This window comes from Tenrec ecaudatus, chromosome 1, assembly GCF_050624435.1.
Source record: "Tenrec ecaudatus isolate mTenEca1 chromosome 1, mTenEca1.hap1, whole genome shotgun sequence".
NCBI lineage: Eukaryota > Metazoa > Chordata > Mammalia > Afrosoricida > Tenrecidae > Tenrec > Tenrec ecaudatus.
This window is the reverse complement of record NC_134530.1, coordinates 74930397-74952290: the sequence shown is the minus strand read 5'-3', so window position 1 is coordinate 74952290 and position 21894 is coordinate 74930397. Positions and strand designations below refer to the sequence as shown.

At 37.6% G+C, this 21894-nt stretch overlaps 1 protein-coding gene across 1 annotated transcript in view; it reads left to right on the top strand.

Moving 5' to 3' along the window:
• AGBL4 (AGBL carboxypeptidase 4) overlaps positions 1 to 21894 on the top strand; it is a 1434684-nt gene that overhangs the window by 106120 nt on the left and 1306670 nt on the right. The window contains exon 3 of the mRNA XM_075532449.1: positions 17083 to 17207. Within this exon, the coding sequence (XP_075388564.1) occupies positions 17083 to 17207 (125 nt within the window). The remainder of the gene's footprint in view (positions 1 to 17082; positions 17208 to 21894) is intronic.

Here is a 21894-nt window from a genome sequence, read left to right as displayed (position 1 = left end):
GGAGATATATTTAATGATAAAGTCACATTGGTATCTATTGGTCATATTTAGAGATTTTCTTGACAAACTGATTTTGCATTCAATTTTTAAGTAGTATGAAAGTCATCAAAGACATATCTGTGAAAATTAGCTCATCAGAAAGTGGGAGTTGGTGGAAATAGAAACCAGAGGCATGAAGATCATTTAAGAGTTTGTTGCTGTAGACTGAGAGAAGATTAATTGAAAAAGGAGTGAAGTTGATAAATGCAAGAACTTTCAGAGTTAGAATAGAGAGTAATTGTATCATATCCATGGTTACAAAGGTAATCAATGTTAGATCCAGAACTAGACCTGGGTCTTATGACTGCCAATAATATACCTATTTATAAAAGTATCCCAGAAAGCGCTTTTAATCTTTTACAAAGAATGACTTTGAAAATGCCATTTATCCTTCCATCTATTTTTCATTCATCATTGTATGATGATATACAAACATTAATTATTCAACATTTTTCGATGTTTAATTGATGGTCAATAGCTCTTAATATATTTCAGTTTGTTTACTTGGTGAATAAATTCTTATAGAACAAGGTGAAAATATGGCCTCAACTAATTCTACCATAGTCCAGGATTGGAAGAAAGGTCTGTTTCAGGTTTGGGGGCCCTGAAGTCTATATAATTTCATAGGACTCTCTTTAATGAGGTACATATAGAATTGTGAATACACAATTATATTTTCAGAATAAGAATTTTATTTAATGTTGATTATGAACCCAAGTAAAATGAAGTCCTTGACAACTTCAATCATTTTTCCACTTATCATGATAGCATTTTTTGGTTCAACTCTGAGGATTTTTGTTTTCTTTATGTTGCAGTGCAATGCAGGCTGAAAACCTGGTCTTCATCAATAAGTGCTTCACATCACCACTTCCAGTAAGCACGTTTGTGTCCTCTGCATTTCTTGGGTTGTTAATGAGTCTTCTTTCAATCTTGATGTCATGGTCTTTTATAGTCCAACTTTTACATTTATTGGCAAGCAGATTGAGTAAGTTTGATGAAAGGATACAACTCCAGCACAAACCTTTCCTCATTTTGAATGACTGCCTCTTGTTCTATTTACAGGTCTCCATGAGCACAACTAAATATTAGGGAATTCCCAATCTTCTTAACCACACTTTGTTAAGATCCACACTATCAAATGCCTTTTCACTGTCAATAAAACACTTGTACACATTCTCTCTGTTATTCTCTGTTTTTAGTCAAGATACATCTGACATAAGCAAGGCTATTCGTCCTTCCATATCCTCTTCTAAATCTGGCTTGTTTTTCTGGTAGTTCTCTATCATATTTCTGCAACTGTTTTTGATTTATCCTTAGCATAATTTTACTTGTATATGAAATTGATGATATTGCTCATTACTTTCAACATTCTTCTCAATTATCTTTCTTTGAATGGGCACAAAGCCACGTTCCTTCACCTGGTTGGCCAAAGTTGGCTTTGAAATTTCTTGGTATAAATAAGTGAATGCTTCCGGCATTGTATTTGTTTGTTGAAACGTATCAGTTGGTTTTCTTCAATTGCTAGAGGCTTGTTTTTCACTCACTCCTTCAGTGAAGCTTGGCCTTCTACCTTGAGCCCATAACTAACAATGATATGTCCTCTCAGCCATCAGAGGTACCCTTGTGAGAACCTTGAAACTTAAACTTTATTTGCTGATCTGTAAATTCATCTCTGATTGGATAGGACTTTGGAATATCTAGTCCAACCCTGATAAATCATCTAGCCTTCTCTGTAAGTTCTGTGTTAACGATGAACATAACAAGTTAGAACTTGACTCATTGTTCTTTATAGAAGGTAAACGAATGTATTTCATATGTCTTATTATTTTGCCTCTTCTTTCCTGTGAAAAGTTAATCAATTATTCTAATTTTTCAAGCAGAGAAATATTTTTTTAATGAAGTTGTATAGATTCTACCTCAGCAATCTGTACACTTCAGCTCTTTCAGTATTGCTACTGTTTTATGTGAGTCTTGTCAATCTGGCTATTTATTTTTACAGCGTACATATTTATCGCAAAACACCCCCCTGTTTTTGAGTAAATTCTGATGGATAATTAATGTATCTAGAGTTTTCAAGGCTGTATATCTTTAGAGAAGTAAGTAGCTTTCTTTTTCTCCTGCAGAGCAACTGGTGGGATTTGAACCACCATCCTTGAGGCGAGTAGAAACCAGCTTTTCCTTCCGTGTTGGAGCTGTAAGCTTTCTCCACATGTCTTGTCCTTTGATATTGCCATTAGAAAAATATTTTTAGTCTTCACTAATGTTTCCCCGTTTTTTCACCCTCATATCCTATTGTTATTCTACATTTATACCCTCATATCCTATTGTTATTCTACACTTTCACCCAAATATCCTATTGTTATTCTGCCTTTTGTAATTGATCCTTGGATATACTGCCAGGGGTCCTCAAACTATGTCCCCCGGGCCACATGCGACCCTCCAAGAATATTTATCCAGGCCACTGGGTGTTTTATTTTTTAATTCAGAATAAGATGTGCAGCGTGCATAGGAATTTATTCATAGGTTTGTTTTTTTTTTAACTATAGTCCAGCCCTCCAACGGGTCTGAGGGATAGTGAACTGGCCTCCTGTTTAAAAAGTTTGAGGACCCTTAGGCCCTTCCTCCTGATGCGGTTTCTTCCTTCTCCTATTTGCCATTGTCTAGATTCCTACTCATCCTTTAAGCCCTACACGAGTATTACTTTTGTGATCCTTTGCATCCATCCCCCAAATTAAATGTTCCTCTTGGTTTTGCATATGTTATTTGCCACTCTCAGTACATTTTAAATGCATGCTTCCAAAGATAGTGGAAAAATGAATGGAAAGATAATAATTAGTTCCATGAGATTTTAACCCCCCCCTACTACAATTAATTTGGTTAGTTTCCCTCAATTGATTGATAGCTTCTTTATACCTATTCACTGTTTCTATGCACAAGAGACCATTTCCATCACATTGCTTATATCATTCCATTTATCCATTTATATGTTCTGTGTTTTCAATTCTTAATACCGAGGCACAGTTTCCAGCCTAAAACCACACCCCAAACCAAACCTACTGCTATCAAGTTGACATTGACTCCTAGAGACCATGTATATGCTTTCTGGGACTTTAAATCTTTATAGGAGCAAAAAGCCTTTTCCTTCTCCCACAGTGTGACTGGGGGGTCTGAAAGGTTGACCTTGTGGTTAGCAGCCTGTGGTAGGCCGGGTTGACTAGAGAAACAAATCCAGAGATACTCATATATGTGTAAGAGAAAGCTTTATATCAAGAGGTATTTAAATATCAGGAAAACACCCCAGGTCAGTCCAGATCATCTCCATAAGTTGATACTAGTCCATAAATCGTCTTCAGACTCATGTAGCTATCCACAATGATGTAGAATGCAGGAAGATCATAGGCTGGTGGATACAAAGTCTTGTGGATCCAGTGGTGGTGGATTCATTTCCAGGACTTTCATGGGTTTCAGCATGGACAGTCAACAGGAAGGTGAAGGCACAAAGAGAGAGAGAGGGAGAGAGGGAGAAAGAGAGAATGACAGTTCCTGGGTCCCTAATGTAAAATACCGGAAGATTACAGCCTCGTGGGTGATAAATCTTGTGGATTAAATGGCTGAGTAGGTCTCAGCATGGTTCACTGGCATGAAGGTGAAGGCAGAGAGAGAGATGGGAGGTTCCAAGGTCCCTCCTTATGAGAAAGCCACACCCACAAACAGGTACCATCTGACTGTGACCTGATTTACAAGCTAGATTCCACCCCTACACTTTTATTTTTTAGTAATTTTATTGGGGGCTCGTACAACTCTTATCACAATTCATACATACATCCACTGTGTCGAGCACATTTGTACATTTGTTGACATCATTATTCTCAAAACATTTGCTTTCTACTTGAGCCCTTGGTTTCAGCTCATCTCCCCCCTCACCTCTCCCTCATGATAATTTATAGAGTGTTATATTTTGTCATATCTTACACTGTGCAGCATCTCCTTTCACCCACTTTTCTGTTGTCCCTCCCCCACATTATAGGTTATAGGTAGATCCTTGTAATCAGTTCCCCCTTTCTACCCTACCTCCCCTGTACCCTCTCGGTATTGCCGCTCTTAGAACTGGCGCTGAAGGGATCATCTGTCCTGGATTCCATATATTAAGTTAACATGAAATTATATAACTATTACATATTTCACTGCTATCCCACAGTGCCACTAGGACTTATATGGGAACACACAGCTAGTAAAAAATAGAGCTAGGATTTGAACACAGACAGTCTTGCTTTCTGGGTCTATAATTTAAATTACTATTCAATTTATCAAATTGGAATCATGTACTATCTAGTAGAATACCTGCTACATAACAAACGATGAATAAACATTTAGTGATTGAATCAAAGGGAAATATTTCTTTTAGTAGCCAAATATGTATTGCTACAATGTATTTGGAAATGTTAATTGTTAGGGTTAGTATTTTTTTAGGTTAGTTTTTTTTAATTTAACTTTCAGTGAGTGTGTACTTCTGAGAAATGTTGTTTTAGATGCCATTAAGTCTGTGTCGGCCCATGCACAACAGAATGAAACACTACCTGGTCCTCTGCATCTCCGAATTGTTCCTGTGCTTGAGCCCATTGTTGCAACTTGTGGGTCAGTTCATTTTCTTGAGGGCCTTCCTCTTTTTCACTGCCCCTCTGCTTTACTAAGCACGATGCCCCCTTTCAAGGACTTGTCTCTCCTGGCAATATGTCGTAAGTATGTAAGAGGAAGCCTTGCACTCTGGCCATACTTCTTCTAAGACGAATTGGCTTATCTTCTTGGAAGTCCATAGTACTTTCAGCATTCTTCTCCAGTGCTGCAATTCATACACATCAATGCTTCTTCTGACTTCCCTATGTTCACCTTTTACATGCATGGCAATTCAAAATATCATGGCTTGGATTACACACACCTGTGTTCTCATGGTAACATCCTTGTTTTACAATATGTTTGACTTTCTAAAGAAGTCTTGTGCAATTTACCCAATGCATTGTTCTTTTAAAAATATTGTTTTATTGGCATATGGTTCACATATCATACACTTATCATACTTTAGACATATTAAAGAGCATTGTATACATCAATCATCTATACATCAATTCCAGAACATTCTCTTCCCTCTTGTATTTGTTATTGGCTCTCCATTTCCCTTAAATTTCCCCTTCCTGTGCCCCCTATAAGTCCCTAATCCTCTATAGCTTCACCTATCCTGGTCTTCATATACTGGAAAAATATAAAAAAGGAAAACAAAAGATCAACCATAACAACAAAATAAATCTTAGAAAATACCCAATAGAGAAAAATACAGGCAGGATTAAAAACTAGAACAAATTTTAAAAGGGCTAAAAGGGAGATTAAACAATCAGGCATCACATTTTAAGCTAATTAATGTGTCATGACTGCATCTCCACTATTCTGTCTGATAGCAAAGCTGTCACATCCCTCTGCCACGGCCGAGGGATTCATCAGAGCGCTCATCCCTGCAGGAACCTGCTGGTCGACTCTGGGTTCCCTCTCTCATCCAATGCCTTCTTGACTACATTTCTCTTGATCTCTGGACTACTAATTCCATGTGTTGATTGTGGATCCACACAGATAAGATCCTTAAAAACTTCAGTATTTTGTACAACTTTATATTGAGTTGTGATCTATACTGAAGGATGCAATCCATGATCTTCACCAGGAAATGCTTCAAGTCCTTCTCACTTTCAGCAAGTAGGATTGTGCCTTCTGCATATCACAGGTTGTTAATAAGCCTTTCTCCAATCCTGATGCAGCATTCTTCTTCACACAATCCAACTTTTATTATAATTTGTTCAGCATAAATTGAATAAGTATGGTGAGAAGATACAACCATGTTGCACACCTTTCCTTATTTCAAACCATGAAATATTCCCTGGTTCTGTTGATAAGTTGTCCCTTAATCCACATGAGCACAATTAAATGTTCTGGAATTCCAATTCTTCTCAAGACTGTCCATAATTTGTTCTGAGCCACATGCCTTTCCATAGTCAATAAAACTCAAGTAGACCTCTTTCTGATATTCTCTGCTTTCATTCAAGACCCTTCTGTGGTAATTACATAATCTGTTGTCAGCTTGAGACTTCAGAGTGAAGGGGTGTAGTTGATCCTGTCAATCAAGCCACAACTTGATGACCTCATTTGGAACTACTGAGGGATAAAATAGCTCACTGGAGGCATTACAGGCACACTCCCTACAAGACATTATTGATAGGAGCCTGATGGAGCTACGCTGATGCCGTTAGAGCTCTGGAGCCGGAGGAGCTACATGAAGACCCCTGCCAGTACTGAAATATGGGCAACACCACTGGATCCGCTAGACTGTCCACCCACTGGTCTGTGATCTTCTTATATTAAGCATCATTGTGTGTATTTTGTTAAACTGAAGAGGACTTTAGAGATTGATATCAGACATATGGGCTAATATCGGACTTAGGGATTTGATCTGGACTGGGTTGGGATGTTTTCTCTATATTCAACGCTCTTGTATACAAAGCTCTTATAAACATATGAGTGTCTATGAATTTTGTTTTCCTAGTCTCCCCAGACTAACATGCCATCTGAAGTCAGCAATGATATCCCTTGTTCCATGTCCTCTTCTAGATCCAGCCTGAACCTCCTACAGGTCAGTAGTTGACCTCCCTCCTGATCCAATCTGAATTTTTTCTCAGCTCAAGTATTTCTTACTTGTTCCATGACAAAAAAAAATGTTCCCTGGCCTTAAAAATACTGATGGTGGTCTTTTGTTTCTTACTCATTATTTGTATTTTTATCTTTATAGTATTATTTATTTTATCCTTACCACTTAAAAAATTGGTGTGATGGTTAAAGTCAAGAATTGACACTATACTATCTGGGTTGTCATCTAGTTTCTGTGGATTACTTCGCTTTATGCCCTAGAGGTAACTGCTTAGTCTCTCCATACCTGTTTTCTAATCGGTAAAACAGGATTCGGTAACAGAACCTACTTCCCGGCCGTAGAGCTTTAAGTGCCAGTAAGTTAATATACTTATTGTATTCATAGCAGTGTTTGATATATATCAAATGCTATGCAATTGGTAGCTGTTGAGTGTCCATTTATGTAGTTTCTGGATTGTGAAAATGGATAAGCATTCAACTAATAGCTGAGAGATTGTCAGTTAACCCCCCCCCCCCAGATGGACCCTGGAGACCTGCTTCCTAAACGCCACAACCCCGAAAGCCCTGGGGAGCACTTCTGGTCAGCACAGACGTGGTCACTGGGAGGCAGGATTGACCTGAAGCAACTAACCTTATGCTATACATTGAAAAGTAAACAATTTTCTAAGCACATTTTAGATTGTTGCTTTGTTACTCATGAGCACCCCCTTCTTTTTACCAGTTTTTCATAGAATTATCCTAATGTAATATAGATATTATCATGAAAGTCTTTTACTGGTCACTTTATTATTTGATATCAGAATTATTTCCTGTAACAAGAGCTACAAGTTTAAAAATATTTTTGAATGATTTATTAAAACTTTTGTTAGTATACAATTAACCAAACAATGTAGTTATAATTTTGATAGTTATTATACATGAAATTCAAATGATATTAGAATTATTAATATTAATAAGATGGGCAGACTTCTTAAAGAAAAGGAAAAAGTGTCAGTGAATAGAAACTGGTGTTTACCAAGATGTAAAAATGTGAATACTTTCAGGTAGATAGCTAATAGCTTGGTAGGTAGGTAGGTAGGTAGGTAGATGATAGATAGGGATGGATAGATAGATAGATAGCTAGCTAGCTAGCTAGCTAGCTAGCTAGATAGATAGATAGATAGATAGATAGATAGATAGATAGATAGATAGATAGATAGATAGATAGAATAGAGAGATGAAAACTTTATCTGAGCTTGTCACATGTAAAAAAAGGTACTACTTCTGTCAATATTTTTTATCAATGCCTTCTATACTGTGTCCTTTAGCGACTCTCCCTTAAGAATGATACAATTTTTTACAATAGTTGATAGAGAGAAAAAGTCATTAAACAAAGAAACAAAAAAGTCATAAATTCTGCCAACCCCACACAATACCTGAATTTACAACATTCAAAAATGGATATAAATATCTCATTTCTAATATCGCTCTTTGTTCTTAACAGTAAAAAGTGGGAAAGGAAATCAAACCTTAATGAGGACCTATAACACTTTGATAAAAATAGAGTTACCAGACACCACTATTTCAAACTGGCGACTCCTCTTAATTTGGGTGAATATAATAACATTTTTTCTATTTCAACATTTTTAATATGAACATTTTTCTGATATAAATTATAATGTTGCTCTATAATCACCATTAACTATTCCAAAATTTTAACTATGATTAAGTTCTTTGTCCCTTAAGCAACCAGTGTTCCTTATCCTCTACACAGGGAGCTACCAGAAATTCAAGCCAGTTTCAGAAGAGGACTTGTTTTAGGTGCTATTTCATTGGTTCTGACTCATAGTAACCCTATGTACAACAGAACGAAACACTGCCTGGTTCTGCACAAGTTTCAGAATTGTTCTGATGTTTGTCCCCAACATTGTAGCCACGATGCCAGTTCATTTTGTTGAGAGCCTTTCTCTACTAAGCATGATAATCCTTCTCCAGGGACTGGTCTCTCCCAATCACATGTGTAAAGTACTACCAAGATGGTGATCTTTGCTACTAAAGAGCATTCTGGCTGTATTTCTTCCAAGACAGATCTGTTTGTTTTTTAGGCATCTCCCTATACTTTCATATTTTTGCCAGCACCCCAATTCAAAAGCATGGATTCTTCTTCAGTCTTCTTTATTTAATGTCCAACGTTCACATGCACATGAAGCAATTGCAATACCATGGGTATTTGGTCAGGTACACCTTAGCCTTCAAGATAATATCCTTGTTTTTCAATAGTCTAAAGAAGTCTTATGCAGCATATTTAGCCAATTCATTGAATTGTTTTATCCCTATATTACTGTTTAATGAGCATTGATTGTGGATCCAAGCAAGACAAAATCCTTGAGATTTTCAAAATTTCTTTGATTCATCATGATGTTACCTATTGATCTAGTTCTGAGGCATTTGGTCTTATATTTAGTAGTTATCCATGTTAAAATCTACACTGTTTATCTTAATCAGCAAGCATTTCAAGTCCTTCTCACTTTCAACAAGCAAGCTCATGTCATCTTCATATCGCAGGTTGTTAATATCTCTAATCTTGATGTCATGTTCTTCTTCATATAACACAGCTTCTTTGATGATTTGTTCATCAAACAGATTGAATAATTATGGTGAGAATATAGAACTCGGTTGCACACCTTTCCTGATTTTAAACTAAGAAATATTCCTTTGTTCTGTTTTCACAGCTGCCTCTTGATCCGTGTACAAGTTCCAAGTGAGCACATTGAAGTGCTCTGGAGTTCCCATTCTTCTCAAGGTCATCCATAGTCTGTTATGATTCACACAAATTCCTTTACAGAGCCAGTGAAACAAAAGTAAACATCTTTTTGGTATTTTCTACTTTTAGCCAAGTTCCCTCTGTTATCAGCAATAATATCCTTTGTTCTACATGCTCTACTTAATTTTTCCAGAAACCTCTGGTAGATCCCTGTCTCTGGACCGCTGCCACAGTTGTTGGATTAGCTTCAGGAAGTTTCACTTGCGTGTGATACTAATGAGAGTGTTCCATCGGTCAAGGAGTTTGTTGGGTCACCTTCCTTTGGAATGGGCACAAATATGCGTCTTCTCCATTTCCTGATGATACAGACTAGTGAGTGCTTCTATTGCTTCATCGTCTTTTGAACCATTTCATTTGGTAGTCTGTAAGTTCTTGGACACTTGTTTCTTGTGTAATTCTTTCAGCACAGCTGGAACTCCTTCATTCAGTGCCATTGGTTTTTGCTTATATACTAACTCCTGACATGGTGGAATACCAACTAGTTATTTTTGGTACAGTGAGTCTGTGTATCTTTCCATCTTCTTTGGATGAATCATTCAATATTCTGCCCATAGATTCTTCCAATATTTCAGCTCAAGAGTTGATCTTTTCTTCTTCAGTTCTTTTAATTTAAGATTTGCTGAATGTGTTCTTCCTTTTTGGTTTTCTTACTCTAGGTCTTTGAAATTTTCTCATCAGCTCTTTAACTTCATCATTTCCTCCATTTGCCATCGTTACTTTGTGGTTCTGAGAAGTTGTAGAATCTCTTATGACACGCACTCTGATTTTTCTGCTGTCATGTTAGTGACACTCTGCTTTCTTCTTGAGCGCTGTTCCAGATATCCTCCCATAGCGCATCAGGTCTTCTGTTATTAGGATTCAATGCAGAAAATATGTTATTGATGTATTCTTGGAATTCAGGTGTGATACACTCAAGGTCACACATCTTTTGGATGTCTTTCACCTTCAGCTTCACCTGGACTTACATATGATACCAGTCCGTTTGGGCTCACTAGCACCTTCGTTGTCTATCGTTATGTGTTCCATTTCATTTTTGACAACTTCCAGTTTACTAGAATATAACTGTTTTCATTGCGCAATCAGCCCTGGCTTAGTTTTAGTTGCTGGTATTGAACGTCTCCATTGTCTCCTTCCACAAATATTGTCATTTTAATTATTTGTTGTCTATCTTGAAAAGTCTATATGTGTGGTGATATTTTGTGTTATTTTAAAATGATATTTGCTATGAACAAGTCTTTAGTCTTGCACAATTCTATCATGTGATTTCCAGCTTCATTTTTATCACATCTATAGTTGGAAGGTATATTCCAACTGTTTTCCTTCTTTGTTTCCAATTTTTGCATTCCAATTACTGATAATTATTGATACATCTTGTTTGCATGTTTGGTCAATTTCAGACTAAAGATGCTATGCATCACTTCAATTTATGCATCACTAGCTTTAGTAATTGGTGTATAAATTTGAAAAATGGTTATATTGTCTTGATTTCCCTGAATGCAAATATGTATATAATTCTATCACAGACAGACTGAACTTCAAGGGAGATCTTACACAAGACTGTTTCTCTTCATTGTTTCATTCCCATAGTAAAACATATTTCTGATTCAAAATGACCAATGCCGGTCTGTTTCAGCTCACTTATACCAACGATGTAGATCTTGATGCTTTCTATTTCATTTCTCACAATTTCCAATTTTCCTTGAGTCATACTTAATACATTCCAAGTTCTGGTGATTAGATTTTTGGTGCTGTTTCTTCTCATTTTTAGTCAGTAAATGAAGGTCCTGAAGACTTTACTCCATTCACGTGCTTATGGTCTACATTATTTTGAGAAGGCAGCTCATTCTCTGTCATATTTTGAATGCCTTCAACCAGAAGAGCAACCCTGGTGGCCTAGTGGTTAAGCATTGGCTGCTATCTGCAAAGGTAAGAGTTTGAAACCTCAGCTGCTCTGTGGCAAAAAGTTGAGGATTTCTACTCCTGGAGAGAGTTACAGTCTCATAAACTGACAGGGGCAGTTCTACCCTGTTCTATAGGGTAGCTATAAATCAGTGTCACCTTTTTGACAGTGAGCTTGGTGTTTGCTCTTCTGACCTGAGGCCCTCGTCTTCTGGCACTATCTCTGACAATTTTCTCTTTCTGTTCATTAAATCTGCAGAATCTGACAATGTTTTGATGCTATCTATAAGGTTTGGGGTGGCTAATTTCTCCAAAGTAGACACCCTGTTTTTGCTTCCTAGTTTGTTCTTGGGCTAGAAGCACTGCTGAAACCTGTTCACTTTGGGTGACCCTGCTGGTATTGTAAACACCAGTGACACAGCTTCCACCGTCACAGCAGCACACACGCCACCACAATGCAACAAACTGACAGACAAGTAATAGAGAAAAAGACTTAGAATGAGCGCTATAATTTCTGATAGATATTGATAGATAGATAACAGATAGATCTTGAAAGATAGAAAGCAGAGAATATCAGAAAGACGGTCACTTGTGTTTTATTAACTATGCAAAGGCATTCATCTGTGTAGATCATACTAACCTATGAATAACATTGAGGACAGGGATTTCAAAACACTTCATTTTGCCCATATAAAACTTGTATGTAGACCAAGCAGCCATCCTTAGACCAGAACACAGGAGTACTGAATGATTCAAAACCCGGAAAGGTGTGTGCAAGACCATGTCCTTTCTTCATACTTCCTCTATCTGTGCACTGAGCAAATAATCTGAAAGCTGAACTATATGAAGAAGAGCGTGGCGCCAGGTTTGGAGAAAGGCTTATTAACCATCTGGGCTATTCATACAAACAATGTTAAGCATTTACTGGTGAAGATAAAAGACTGCAGTCTGCTTATACAAGGAGGTAGAGGGTGCACAGGGGCGGGGTGGGCGTAGTGAGGGAAAGGGGAGTTGGAGAAAATGATGACGGCTGGAGTGTGGAGGGCACACTAGAATGGGTGGTGATTGCACAACTTGTTTTAAAGGTGTTTTAGCCAATTTTGGGGGGGTGCTCTAAAATTGATGTGGTAATGATTGTACAATTCTCCTTGATATCATTGAACGACTAGGTTATTGAATTGTATTATATGTAAATTATGTGCCAGTAAAATTGTGGGTAGGGGGAAGACTACAGCTTTTAGTACAGATTAGAGCTCAATATAAAGAAAATCCAAGTCCTCATGACTGTAACAATAGACAACACTGAAAAATGGAGCAAAGATTAAAGTTTTCAAGAACCTCATTACTTAGATCTATGACCAGTTCTTATGGAAGCAGTCATAAAATCAAAAGATGTATTTCTCTGAACAAATCTGTTGCATAAGACATCTCAAAGTGTTAAAGAGCAAATATGTCACTGAGAGGACTAAGGTGTTCCTGGCCAATAGATGGTATTGTCAGTTGTCTAATATCTATGTGGGAGCTGTACAATGAATAAAGAAGCCTGGAAAAGAATTGATGCATTTGAATAATAATGATGGTGAAAATATTGAAAGTACCATATAGGTCCAGTACAAGACAAACCTGGCTTGGAAAGAATAAAGCGAGGATGCGCCTTAGGAGAGAGGCAGTTTGACTTCTCATGCCCTTTTGATACCTCTTCAGAAGAGAGCAGTCCCTCAAAAAGGCATCATACATGGTGTGGTAATTACATAATTTCATGCCAATTTGATAAAAGAATAAAGGGTGGAGTCTCACCCGTCAATCAGGTCACAGCCTGATTAATCCCTGCTTGTGTTGTAGTCTTCTCATGACGATTCTGAGAGTTTCTTCTTCTCTGGAGGCAGGTAACACACTCTCTCTGCTGCACATTCCTGTTGATAAGCCATATGGAGCCACTCTGATGGCAGCCAGAGCCCTGGAGATGTGTCCACTGCCATTGGACTCACAGGACGTTCCCCCCACTGGCCTGTGATAGTCCTGCATTCAGCATCATTGCATGTGCTGTGTGAGTCTAAGGAGGCATTCATAGGCTAATATAGCATTTATGGGCTAATATCCAATTTATGGACTTGATCTGGACTAGGCTGGGATGTTTTTGTTTTGAAATCATTTTATTGGGGGCTCATAAAATTCTTATCACGATCCATACATATATCCATTGTGTCAAGTACTTATGTACATTTGTGGCCATCATCATTCTAAAAACATTTGCCTTCCACTTGAGCCCTTAATATTGGTTCCTCATTTTTCCCCTTCCCTCCCTACTCCCCCCTCCGTGATGAACCCATCATAATTCATAAATTATTATTATTTTGTCATATGTTACACTGTCCAACATCTCCCCCCCCCACCCCCAACCCTCTTCTCTGCTGTCCATCCCACCAGGAGGAGGGTATACGTAGATTCTTGTAATCAATTCCCCCTTTCCACCCCACATTCCTTCCACCCTCCAGGCATTGCCACTGTCACCACTGGTCCTGATGGGGTCATCTGTCCTGGATTCCCTGTGTTTCCAGTTGCTCTCTGTATAAGTGTACAGATTTGTAAGGTAGAATTGGGATCGTGTGATAGTGGGGGGAGGAAGCATTTAAGAACTAGAGGAGCATATGTTTCATCGTTGCTGCCCCACCCTGACTGGCTCATCTCCTCCCCACAACCTTTCAGTAAGAGGGTGTCTAGTTGCCTGTCAATGGGCTTCGAGTCTCCACTCTGCACTCACCTGGCTGGGATGTTTTAATGATGCATAATTACTTCTTTATATACAGTTCTCTCACTTTCATATGATTGCCAATGACTTTGTTTCTGTAGTCAACACAGTCTAACAGACATGGTAAAATAATTGAAGAACAGGTCCTTGAAGAACAGGAAGCCTTAATAAGATACATGAATACAACCATTGCCACTATGGGCTCAGCTATGACAACACCTGTGAGGATGGCATAGGATTGGGCAGTGCTTCTTTTGTTGTCGATAGAGCCACTATGATTTGAAGCCTACGTGATGGCATCTAATGAAAACAATGTATCTTGGATAGCAATTTATAAGTATTTTAAAGTGAAGTCTAGCTTTATCTAGATTGTGCTTTCTAAGTACATGTAAGTACTAAGTGTGCAATTGGTTAATACACTTGGAATATAAATAAAAAGGTTCACCTAAAAGTGACTTATAAGATAGACCTGGCAATCAGCTTCTAACAAATCAGCCACTGAATTTCCTATGCAGCAGCGTTCTACTCTGGCATATCAGGCAACTGGTTAGATATTTCTCAGTGTCAGTACACTCATAATGAGGTCAAAGTGAGTGTTTAATAATATAAATGATGTCAAGTTATCGTGAAACTTTAAATTGATAGGCACATATAGTAAATTATAATTAGGTACACTTTTGAGCAACAATTTAACATGTCATTATTAACAAAATTGATATACTATTTCAGAATTAAAAGAAAAAGTTGCTGTTCTTAGAATGGTGAAGTAGGCATCAATGTTTAATATTAGCATTATAGAATTTTAGATGGTAAAACAAGGTATTTTCCTTTATTTAACAAAGTAATTTTATTGAGTGTTTTAATTTATGAACATTTTTTAGGATCTTTTTTTCTACCCAGCCCTATTAGATAGAGTAAGTATATAATATAGTAATATTAATGCTCTATTACTTGAATTTAGAACCCAACTCTGAGAATAGAAAAATTATCTAATATCACATTGTCTTTTATTCCTTTGTATGATAATATAAATTATTTCATAGAGATAGGTCATTAAACTTGTAAGGCAATGTGTGGCTTCTAAGAATGCTCAGAAAATATTAACTTTGAATTTGACTCATACTTCATTGTTGAGAAAGTAGTCCTTAAGAGGTTAAGTTACTGTCCCAAATATGTGGTAGATCTAAAACTTGACTGTAGAGCTTTTAAACTCTAAATTCAGCACAATTTTGTAATAAGTGTTTCATATTCTACATCATAGTGCCTAGAAAATTGGATTGTAACAATAAGGTACTGAAAGAGGAACCTAAGGGTAATTGATATGGTTTGTGGGATTATCTTATTATCTTGGATCACTGCCTGATTGACCAGCTTTTAACACCAGGCAAACAAAGAAGGATAGAGTGAATAGGAACCTTACAAATGCATTCAATATTCTCATCTTGGAAATCTAGCTCTGAATGGTTAAGATAATCAACCAATATTACATAGTTAATTAAGCTAGAATTCAGCTCTGTTGATTTCCAGGTTATTGCTTTAGTACAACACAATGAAAAAACAAAAAAATCCCAATCTCGCTGCCATCATGAATGGTGACCTTTATAGGACAGGGTAGAATTGAGTTTCCTAGACTCTGGCTTTGAGAGTAGAAAGCCAGTCTTGATCCTGAGGAGCAACTGGTGATTTCAAACTGCAAACCTTGGAGATCATAACCAACATGTAACCACTATGCCACCAGGGTCCCCTACAGCCTACAACAAAACAAAACAAAAAACCAGTTGGCACACCAATAGAGGTAGTATATAAACTAGTTTAAAACTTTATGTATATGAGGTTAAAAATTAATTCTGTGTTTTTGGATCAAGGCACACCAGAACTCATTTTTAAAGTAGGATATTACTGTGCAGTTCGAGAGCAGTACAATATCAACTTCTCAATCAGTTACTTTATTTCTGTTTGTAATCATCTTGACTCTTCTTTAGCTTTTGACGATTTGGTTTGAAATTCACCAGTCTGTGTAATATTATCAAGACGGAGAGACACACAATATGTGAAGTCCTTAGTTCAGTTCCGTTTACAAAGTAGGTGCTTAGTAAATTTTAAATCTTTTCACTTATTAATGGAATAACTAGCTCTCTGTTTACATTCTGCCTTCTTAACTGGAGTAGGAAAATGTACCTGGAAAGAGACTGTGTTACTTCTGTTTGCTTTTGACTCTTAGGGACACTGTAGAGCAGAATAGGGTTTTCTTGGCTTCAGTTCCTTATGGTGACATACTTCCATGTCTTTTCCCTCATGTCACAGCTGATGGGCTTGACCGCTGACTTTTGGTTGCGAGCTGAAAGCTTTAATCATTGTGCCACCGTAACTCCTTATGTTTCACCCAGGCAATGCTATTCTCTACCACATATTGACCCTTTGATAACTTTCATACTCTTGCTTCAAGATTTAAACAATATCATTTTTAAAAGTTGTCTAGCACAGTGGCTAGCAAATTGTCTTCAATAAATGTTATTTCCCTTTCCCCAATGTCCTATACCCAGTGGGTGGCAAATCAGGAAGTTTAAATGCCACACTCTGTTTTGTAATTTATGCAATCCAGTTGTCTTTACTATCATTTCTAAAGCCTTTCTATTGTATATATGCTTTTGATTGTATTTGATTATTTTTTTGTTTTTCTAAGTAGGACAACCAGATTTTTTCAGTCTTAAACAAACCACACATGAGTTGAAAGGTCTTCTGCTGGACCACTGAACATTCTGCATCTTTTTATCTTGCATTAGTAATGTATATATGCATGTGCTGAATGGTGACAAATGTTGATTTTAAACTCATATAATATAATTGTATGTATCACTGATTTGCATAACACTATAATAAAACTCAATTAAAAATTTTTTGTTATTAGGTAACCTTGGCCGGGTGGACCAGATCTCCGACTTTGAGTATGATCTATTCATTAGGCCTGATACCTGCAATCCACGCTTCCGAGTCTGGTTCAACTTTACTGTTGAAAATGTGAAAGAATCACAGGTGAGTTTAAAGATTAATTCTATGTAGTTTTGGAAAGAACAATATGAGTTTGTATTCTTTTAGAAATATCAAAATAAAAACACTGTATTTGGAATATGTTCTTAAAGATCTAATGTTAAAATTTTATTTAAAACATTATAGAGACATAGGTACAAATTTCTGACTTTTATGATGGTGATGGTTATTAAATGCCATTCACTGATTGAAACATTAGCATGGTTTGATAGGCTTTCCTTGAGAGAAACTACAAGATGTTGTGTGTTTCTTACATGACTTGTATTATAGAAATACTGGTTTCTATATAATTTCTGCTTTATACAGCCCTGTCATAGACATTTCTTTCATCCTTCAGTTTTCTTCTCCTCTACAATAGATTCTCATATCTTAAAGACAATATGTTTCTTGTAACTGATCTCATTATCCAATTACTTTGGCTGCTGGGAATCTCAGAGGAAATTATGCAGTCCACTCCATTGATAATGGAAACAAAACAAACAAAAAAAACCAGAATGAAACTTTTTCCCTGTCTATTGTAGGGGAACTTTTTCTTTTGATTTTATTAATCTGCTTATAACTGTGATTGCTTCAGTTCCATTTTTAGCAATATATATGTTATAATCCTATTTTTAATGAAAAGACATTGGAGAAAGTCTAGGTAAATGAGATAGTTAAGATTTATTGTGCCACCCTGACTGATAAATGCATATGGAGTTAATTGAGGGTAGAGAGATAAATGGCTCGGTGAGCCTTGCCTTTCTAGTTTTCGGGTCTCCTGCTTTCTGATGCTTGGAACTGGGTGCAGCTGCCTTAGCCAGTTCCCTTCTTCAGCTGGCAAGACTAACTTCCTGTGAGGCATCCCTGGGGAGAAGTCACATGGTCCTACCCTAATGCAGCCCTGAGTGCTGGAATAGCTGCATGTAGACCCATGTCAGTGCTGCGATGCTGCGATTCGGCTTTCCTCCTGCGGTCGGCTTCATTGCATGTGTTTTGTGAGATGGGTGTTGGATATATGGGCTAATGTTGGACTTAAGGGCTTGGAAAGCACTGGGTTGGATTGCTTTCTTAATATACACTTATCCTTTATATAAAACTCTCTCATATATATGAGTTTCTGTGAATTTGTTTCCCTAGTTTACCAAGACTCACACAGTAAATATATATGAGTGGGTTCTAAAATTTTCATGTAAAATGGAATTATCAGCAATAAAATTTTTACCATAATAAGAGTTTTCTGCATAAAGCCCCAGTCACATATTTTGAATGAACATCAATTAAACTTAATAGGAGAAATAAATTATCCTTCTGTTTTATTGAGACAGTTGATCATTGAAAGCTATCCTCATATTGCCCGCATCACTATATTGTGATTCTTTGAAGTATGTGTAAACATAGCCTTGTAAACCTACATCTGCCTTTCTGTTTCAGGGTAGGCATTTTCCAGTATATTTGGGAGAAAAGGGAGGGTTTGTTTACTTTTCCAACCTGCTTGATCTTTCACCTGGTTGCTTGGTGTTTTCCATTTATTTTCATATTGAACTTGAGCCTCGCGCTAGGCAGTTGTCAGCATCTACAATGTAAGGGTTCTGAGCCTTCCAAGAAATAGAGTGGTTCCTGTAGCAGTGGCCCCAGCAGAAAAGGGATGGTTAAATGGCCACTCCACTTCATTAACAATTCTTGAAACACCACGAGCACGAGGCTTTTTACTGCTAAATGCCATTGATTGGGCTTCAACTCATCTTGGTCTTATCTATTACAGTAGAGAACATTGAGCAGTCCATGCCATCACTGTGACACACTTGAGTCCATTCTTGCAGCTGTTGTGCCAACTCCAACTCATTAGGGATTTCTTCACTTCAGCTAACCATCCACTGTGTCACCATACTGTTCTTTCTGAGACATTGTTTTTTCGTGATAGTTCCAAAGTGGGTGATACTAAGTCTCACCGTCCTCACTTCACAGGAACTTTCTGACTGTACATTGTCTTCCAGATTGATTTGTTTGCTGTTTTGGCAAAGTATAACAGTGTCCTTCACCAACAGCACAGTTTGAACGCATCGACATTTCCCTTGCGTTATTTTTTACTGTCTAACTTTTTTGTGTGTATGACACACTTGAAAAGACTACAGATTGCATCAGGTGCGCCTTAATCATGGAGGTGGCATCCTTCTCCCCCCCCCCTCTTTAGCATTCAAGTGTTCCTTTGCAGCAGATTTCCCTACTGTAATACATTGTTGAATTTTGATTTCATGGAAGTTGTATGTGTATGTGCTGATCACTGATGTATTTAGAGGCTAACTGGAAGGGATTAAGTGTAAGGTAAAATCTGACACTTGTTAATTTAAAAGGACATATCTAAGAATTTTAAGACTGGGGGGTAAAAGTTAAATTCTAATCAAAGAGTCCCTCAAACTTTAATTCTTTGCCTTATTTCTTGATCTTAATTCTTCCTCATGACTGACTAATTACAATTAAAAATAAGAGTAAGAATAATCATGCCTCACCCTCCACCCACGGACAGTCATGTTTTATCCACAGGAGTTCATCATCTGACTTTGGGGTTGTCCCTCTTACTTCATAAAACTAGAAACAATTTAAAAGAACAGCAAAGCCACACTGTCATTGAATACATTCCGACTCAGCTTTCCTCTATAGGGTTTCTGAGGCTTTGTAAATCTTGACAGAGCAAATGACCTCATCCATTGTTCTACCACAAAGCAGCTGGTGGGTTTGAGCCGCAAACCTTGGAGATATGCATTCAAGTCTTACTGGACCATGCCATCAGTTCCCAACATCTATGTTACTCATCTAAAGAATACCATCCGCAGCAGGAGGCATTACCCACAGGCCATAGAGTTAGTCTTGGTCTTCCACCTTTGGATCCCCACTAAGGTGGCTCTGCCACAATAAGACACATTTGCACCTTTCCTTCTCTTAGCGTTTCTGTTTCGTGTCAATAACTTCAGTTGCCAAATACAACTCTAAATGAGAAACAAAAAATTGTGAGGGTGTATAGTCAGTAGGGGAGAAAACATTTTTAAAAATCAATATAATCTGTCAAGATCTGTAAATCAACAAAGGGTCTATTTCTTTCTCTTGTCTACTGCATCCAGAACACACTAATTCCTAAGAAATGGGACCTGTGATAGATTGATCAAATAAGAGAATAATCTATCCCTATTTTGACCAGATATTAAAAATACTGAAGTTATAGTGTTTCTTTAGTTTTGGGCCACATTAAATTCTTAGCCCAACTTTTTCTAACTTTAGACTTTTTATAAAGATGTCACTCATAAAACGTTTGAAGGAGGTGAAATGACAGGAAAGTGAGGGAAACTTTGCTCCTTCGGTTATATTGCCAGTGAAAGTCTCATGGGTATGTTGCGCAAGCATTGTAAACTTTCTTACTGTTTTATGTTTCTACTTTGTGGTCTTTTGGTTGTTTAAAATGTCTCTGGTGACATATATAAACCATAGATACATAATGGATCTGGGGATCACACTTAATTCTAGCCCCAATGTAAGAACAATTGGTTCTTGTATGACCTGCTCCATATGTGCCCTGATGAAGAGATCACTGAAGATAGGGGTTCTATAGCAAAGCATGGTCAAAAACCAATGGTGCTCAGCTGTCAGGAATAATCACATCTGGAGTCTTTAAAACGTGTCTTCAAATAAGCAGTGATCTAAGTGAGGAGTCAATTAAGACCACATGAAAGAAGCATACTTGCCAGTGTAATGTAAAGATTATAAACATTAAAATCCAAATCCGAAGGAGATAATGATAGCAGAGCTCAAATTGTGAGCACCTGGTTTGCAGAAGGTTATGGATGACTTGTGGAAGTCCACAATCCATTTGCAGGGTCCCCATGAGGAATAAGCCTCCGGTGAATCCCCTCTGACCATAGTCTAGAGTTAAACTAAATTCACTGCTATTGAGTCAATGCTGACTCATAGTGACCCCTTGTGGGATTCCAAGTCTGGAGCTGCTTATGAGCGTAGAAGGCCCAGGCTCCCCCGTGGAGCTGCAGGTGGATCGCTGACCAATGCATAACAACTACACCACCAGGGCTCCTACTGACCATAGTCCTGGGATTTGAAAAGCTGTAGGTTAACATGTCGCACCTTATCGTGTTACCTCTATTTTGACCCATGTTAAAGATGTTTCAGTTTCTATTGTTTTCTGCTTTTGTTTTGATTGAGGTTTTCTCCTGTTTGTTTTTGTCATTGGTGGTTGTTTTGTTTTGGTTTGTTTGTGTTTTGTGTGGTTTTCCGTCTCTGAAATTCCGGCTAGGTACATCTATGGAGCCAGGAACTGAATGAATAATCCCCAAGGGGTGTGGCAAGGGCGGCTGAGGGAAACGGGACGCTACCAGCAATGAGCATGAGAAGAAAGCGCCCTGCTGCTGATCGCAGTGATGGTGGCACAGTGCTTCTCAATGCCATGGAACAGTTGCATGATATGTGAATTACATGCGAACAAAGCTCTTTCAAAAGAACAAAGCAAACGTAAAATGTTTGTAGTATGAGTATTATAACTTTTAGGAGTGTAAAACGTCTACAACCTCCTTTTCAGTCTTGTCTCTCGATTAAATAATCAAGTAACGTGACTATGTCTCAAGGGATTATTCCAATAAGGAAGGTAGCTCTGTTTTATAGATGCTTATTTTTGATATTGGAGGAATCAATA